This window comes from Petaurus breviceps, unplaced genomic scaffold (genome assembly GCF_028583685.1).
Source record: "Petaurus breviceps papuanus isolate PSGF00001 unplaced genomic scaffold, PetGlider_PUasm1.0 139, whole genome shotgun sequence".
Lineage (NCBI taxonomy): Eukaryota > Metazoa > Chordata > Mammalia > Diprotodontia > Petauridae > Petaurus > Petaurus breviceps.
Window position 1 is genome coordinate 10,941,294 of NW_027185697.1, and position 6,021 is coordinate 10,947,314.

The following is a 6,021-nucleotide window of genomic DNA, read 5'->3' on the forward strand; positions in this document are numbered from 1 at the left end:
CTTATTGCTTACTAGCTATATGATTTTAGGCAGATTACTTAACCCTCCTGGGCCTCAGTTTCCTCATCTATAAGATGAAGGGGTTGGGCAAGATGATCTCTGAGTCCCTTTTTAGCTCTTGGTCTGTGAACTCATCATGGATAAGTGGATGCATAGAAAGGCATAGGAGAGGTAGGTGGGTGGATGACCAGGCTAGAAGATGGTTAAGTGGAGAAGCAACTTATTCCTTCCTTCCCTCCTCCCTCCCTCCCTCCCTCCCTCCCTCCCTCCCTTCCTTCCTTCCTTCCCTCCTTCTTTCCTTCCTTCCTTCCTTTTTTTCATCACTTAAACCAATGTCCCACTATATTCCTGCCATCCTGGGGAAGCCCTAGACTAATGAACCCTGTATCCATTTCAGGTTCACTTCAGCTAGATCTCCATCGGATGCCCAAGCCAGCCAAGACTGCTGAGAAGTGCTCCCTGGACCAGCTAGATGATGTCTTCCACCCAGAATGCTTTGTGTCTCTTTTTGAGCAGAAGTCAGTCAAAGGCTGGTGGCCCTGCACGGCTGAGCTGGGAGAGAAAAGAACACTTGCTGTGAGTCTTCTCTGCCTTTTGCTGGGTTGGCAGTGGTGGCATTGGGTGGAAATGCCCATTTGCACCAACAGTGCCACCATTATGCCCACCCCCCACCATTTCTCCATCTGTCCAGCACCCATTTCAGTCAGGCAGTCTGTCAGTAAGCTTTTTTTCATGTTTACCATGTGCCAAGAACTGTGCCAATTTCTGGAGATGCAAATACAAGAAAAAAGGACATTCCCTGCCCTCAGGGGACGTACATTCTAATTCTCTTCTCCCAGCACACAAAAGGGAGATGAAAAGAGAGGTGGGGTGGGGAGGAGGTGTGCCCAGCCTGGGACCCTCCTCAAAATGGAGCCCCCAGCAGAAACTTATCAATAGAAGAAGCAAATAGCAAGGGCTGAGGGGTGTTTTGAGGTGAGAATGCCATAGGCACTGGACAATCCAGCATGGTAAACACTGACTAAACACTTACTGTGTGCCAAGGCACAGGGGCGAATGGAGCCCCAAGGTTTAGCTGAGATAATTCCCCAATCTGAAGGAACTTACCAGGTTACTACCTGCCTTTTAATTTTTTTCAATTACTAGTGGAATAGAAACTCCTTGAGAACAAGTATTGTTTAATTTTTTGTTTATTTTTGCATCAGAAGAACCCAATATGATGCCTACAACATAACAGGTATTGAATCTATGTTTCTTTAACTATGCAGCAAAGGGCTTAAGTTAAATGTAGGATAGTGGGGAAACTGCTGCACTTGGAGTCAGCAGACCAGGATTCAAGTCTTGATGCTTAAAATCTGGCTGAATCCCTTAACTTCACTGGACCTCTCATTTGTAAAATGAGGGAACTAGACCAGGTGACCTGAAGTGACTCTTGTAACTTTTGTTCTATCCTCCTGTAAGATGGTCTCAAAGGTCCCTTCCAGGTTTCTGACCCTTCTGGCCATGACCTTGAAGTCCATAGTTGGGCCAAGAGTTTCTCCAGTTCTGACATTTTGTTTTTGGCTCTCCAAGTTCTGACATTCTCTGTTTTGAGGTTATGTAAAGTCTGTCTTCCATGTTCTTTGTTTTGGAGTAGTTTCTAGTGTGGATGTCTTGTGTTCTGAAGTCTCTGGCTCTAACATTTGATGATTAAAAGGCCCTTTCAGCTCTACCAGGCAGCTTAGCCTTCTTGGAAAAGTCATGAAGAATCATAGACTATTAGAGCTAGAAGGTTCAATCTCCTCAAGTGATTCTCTTGAGGTCTCACAGCTAGTGAATGGCAGAAATGAGGCTTTCAGACCAGGTCTTTCTGATTCTCAAATCTGGGGTTCTTTTCATGAGACCACTCTGCTTCCCAGCTAGTCCCTCACCATTTTTTCTCTGGTCAGCTCACTCTCTAATCTCTCCTTGTGTGGTCATATAGTTGCCTCCTCAACCCTAACCAGACTCCCTCTGTCTCCACAGGGCAAGTTGGAAATGACCTTGGAAATTGTTGCTGAGTCAGAACATGAAGAACGGCCTGCTGGACTGGGCCGTGATGAACCTAACATGAACCCCAAGCTTGAGGAACCAAAGTAAGAGATCTATTTGCATTTAAACCTTAGCTCCACTGTGTGGATTTTTGGGGTGCTTGGGTGCAGGGCAGTCATTAGCAGAGGGTCTGGGCCCCAAGAGGAACCAGGCCAGGCCCAGAGGAAAGTGGGCAGTGAGTACAGACTAGGCCTAAGAAACCCCTTTTACAGAGGAGGACTGAGGCCCACAGAGGTTCAGTGACTTGCCAAAGTCAAATAGGTACCAATCAGGGGTGGAATTAGGACTAGAACCTGTGTCTTTTGCTCTTTGATCCATGATTGTGCCTGATGCTGTGAGCACCTGGCACCTCTCATTCCTCTGCCTGGGACTGATAGTCTTGCTCTAGAGGGTGGCACAGCTGACCACTCATTGGTCCATCTGTCTGTGACCTGGGCAAAGCCTTCCTTAGGCCTACTTTCTAATAATCTCTGAGCTGCTTCCCCCGGAGGGCTCTGGGGAGGATGGCCTGGGACAGCAGGCATGGAGATGTCAGAGAAAGAAGGACCCTCAGATTTCTTCTCTTTTTTACAGATGAGGAAACTGAGCCCCACACAGGGCATGTGACTTGTCCTAGGTCAGATAGGTAGTAAGCATCAGAAACAGGATTTGAACCTAGGGCCTTGGATTCCAAATCTATTAATCACCAGTCTTGTACCCCATCTCTGCTGACAGCCAGACAGCAAGCATTTATTAATCACTTTTTATGGGCCAGGCTCATAATAGGCAAAACCAGCCCCTGCCCTGAAGGAGTTCACCAGCTACTACGAAGAGATAGGACATGAAAGAATATTTGGGTGCTACATTTTTTTTCATCCAGAATACGCCTCAGTTTCCTCATCTGCCAAATGGAGGCATCAGAGCGTGTGCACGCATGCATGTGCGTGTGTGCGTGCACATGTGTGCATTAGGGCATGTGTGTCCATGTGAGTGCGTTTGTACATGTGCACACGCATGCATGTGTCCGTGTGTGTGCGCGCATGCATGTGTGTGTGTGTGCACTCATGCACGTGTGTGTGTCTGGGGTCCAGCCCCGCCTTGGCTGCCTCTTCCCTCCCTCCCCAGCCCTCCCTGTCCGGCCTGTCCTCTGCTGCCTCAGGGGCAGCTGCTTTTGACCTTGGCTCTCCCCTTGGCTCACAGGCGGCCAGACACATCTTTCCTCTGGTTCACGTCCCCGTACAAGACAATGAGATACATCATTTGGCGAAGGTTCAGATGCCTCATCGTCCTCTTCATCATCCTCGCCGTCCTGCTCCTTTTCCTTGGAATCTTCATCTATGCTTTCCCGGTAAGGAGCTGGGGGCCACTGGGAGGCCAGTGAAGGGAGGGGCCGCCCCAGGGGGTGGGGAGGGAGCAGGGGCACAGACCACTCAAGTCAGAGCCTCTTTCATCCCGAGCTGGCCGGGGATGTGTCATGGGTGGGCTAGGGGGTCAGAGGGCGTCAAGGGAGGAGGCTGGGGAAAAGACATTGCTCCTGCCTTTGGAGAACCTGGGGTCTGATGGAGGAGACACAGCTCCTGCCCCCAGGGAGCCCCTGCTTAGACTGGGGAGCCTCCTGTGGGTAAGGGGGAAGACAGCCCCTGCCCTCAGTGCCCATCAGGGAACCCCTGGTCTGCCATGGGTGCCATGGAGAGAATGGAAATTACACCAGTCACACCAAGGAAGGGCAGAGTTAGAGCCAGGAGGGGAGAAAGGTCCAGAGCCAGGTGTGGTCAGCCAGCAGAGGATGCCCAGCCTGGGTGCCCAGGCGGGGTGCCCTCTGGGTCTTGTGGGAGTCCAGACACCAGGAGTTCCCTATGGTCTGAGAAGCAAGAGAGGCCTTTAGCTCATAGGGATGGGGACATCTCAGAGCTGAAATCTTCTTGGGATGTCAGAGTTCACCCCCTCATTTTCCTGGCACATCCTCTGGGACCCAGAGAGGGGAAGGGTCTTGGTCAAGAGAAGTCAAGCAGCAGCAGGTTGTTGGTAGAGGCAGGATTTGAACCGAAATCTCAGGTTCAGGGGATTTTACCCCTCTCCCCTACAGTCTCTTCTCCTACTGGCTCCAGCCAGCCTGGGCCCTGACCCAGTTGGGAAACTTCACTCTGAAGGGAACAGAGCTGGGGAAAATCGACAGCCCCAGGCAGTCTGGTCAGATTCCACTCATCATTCGCACCCCCCTCCCCATCCCCACCAGCCTGGGGAGGGACCATGGCGGGGGGGTAGGAGGCTGGGCCAAGGAACTGGAGAACGGGTTTGATTCCAGAGCTGGCTTTCCTCGGGACAGACTCAGAGAACATCCTGTCCCAATTAGAGGCCCCTGAGTGCTGGGGTTGGGGGAGGTAGGAAAGGCGGGGCAGGAGGGATGGAGGGGGGGGATGCTCGCCAGGCTGGCAGGCATGTGCTAATCAAGGGCATTACCATCTGTGATTGCCTTGTCTGGGGCTGGCCCCAGGACAGTGAGGCTCCGGTCCAGGAAGTCATCGGCCCCCCCTTCTCTCCACTCGACCTCACCCCCCTTCTCCCCTAGCCTTTGAAGCTGAGCCCACACTGGGTTTCCAGGGATGGAACTGGATGGACCGCCTTTTCCTTTCCAACTCCCAGGACAGAGAGTAGGGATGGCTGAGCTTTCAAGGTTCTCCTGCCCTGAATTGTCTCCCATTGTGGGCAGACTACATGGGGGGAGACCCGTGGGAGGAGAGGAAAAAAGAGGTCCCTGCCCTTAGGGAATTCTTGCTGTGATGGGGAGACACAGCCTCTGTCCTGGGAAGATCTTGGCCTAATACAGAAGACTTGACACATATTTTTTAAAAAAGATCTAGGAAGCAGGAATATACAAAAAATGTACAAGTAGGGATTAGATGTCTGCTGTAAGCACCAAGTATTACAGGGTCAATCAAGGAAGACTTCCTGGGGGAAAAGGCTTTGGACTACATTTTGGAAGTGGAACCATGGATTAGCTGATGCTGAGGCAGAGGGGAGATATGGGGCATGGTTTGAAGTCATTGATGGGCAATGGCAAGTTTGGAATCTTAGGTGGGGGGAACAATTCTTGTTAATATAAAATACAGTTAGGATTGTTAAGTAGGAGTACCTGAGTTCAGATCCTGCCTCAGACATTTGTTGTGTGGCCTTGGGACAGTCTGGGCCTCAGTGTCCTCATCTGTAAGATGAGTCCATTCCAGCTCTAAATCTATGCCCCTATGAAGCTTATATGAGGTAGGGGCAAGTAATAGTTCTGAAATGAAGATTCCTTATGTCCAGGAGGGAGCTGGAGAGGTCACTCCTTCTCCTTCCTTGTCTGTAGTCAAGGGACAACCTCCAAAGTCCATTTCAGACTCAAATCTGATTTTTCAGAATCAGTATTCCCATAGGTCCTGTTTGAGGCTCCTGGTTCTGGGGCTGGAAGGAGCTCATAGGCATCTAGTCCAGCCCTTTCATTTGATACAGAAACCGAGACCCATGGAGATTTAGTGATTTGTCCAGAGGGATGAAGGTTCCAGCTAGTGCTGAGGCTCACTAACCATGTTTCCCTGTTTCTTGCCCTTCTCTCTCCTTCCAGAATTATGCTGCCATGAAGCTGGTGAAGCCATTCAGCTAATGGCTAGCCCCCCTGCCTCTGGAGATGCCCCCAGGAAGTGCAGAATCCTGGGTCCCCAAGCCTCTCTAACCACTGTCTAGCTGCTCTGATGCCAAAACCCAGCCCCAGCTCATCCAGGGAGTGGGAGCTGCCTCAGTCTAGATGAACAGGCAGCTATGAAATGGTGGCCTCAGGACCCCCTGCACTGACGGCTTCCTCTCTCCTGACGTCTCTAGCACCCCGCTTTGGGTCACTTGGATTTTTAGAACAAAACAGAGTTTAAGTGTCCAAGGTGGCTTATCTAGGGTGTGTGTGTGTGTGTGTGTGTGTGTGTGTGTGTGTGTGTGTGTGTG

At 50.9% G+C, this 6,021-nt stretch overlaps 1 protein-coding gene across 1 annotated transcript in view; it reads left to right on the forward strand.

Annotated features, from left to right (window-relative positions):
• The window catches only part of DYSF (dysferlin), a 235,687-nt gene extending 229,666 nt beyond the window's left edge, over positions 1-6,021 (forward strand). The window contains exons 50-53 of the mRNA XM_069067342.1: positions 398-576; positions 2,005-2,114; positions 3,250-3,397; positions 5,651-6,021. Of these exons, the coding sequence (XP_068923443.1) occupies positions 398-576; positions 2,005-2,114; positions 3,250-3,397; positions 5,651-5,689 (476 nt within the window). The 3' untranslated portion in view covers positions 5,690-6,021. The remainder of the gene's footprint in view (positions 1-397; positions 577-2,004; positions 2,115-3,249; positions 3,398-5,650) is intronic.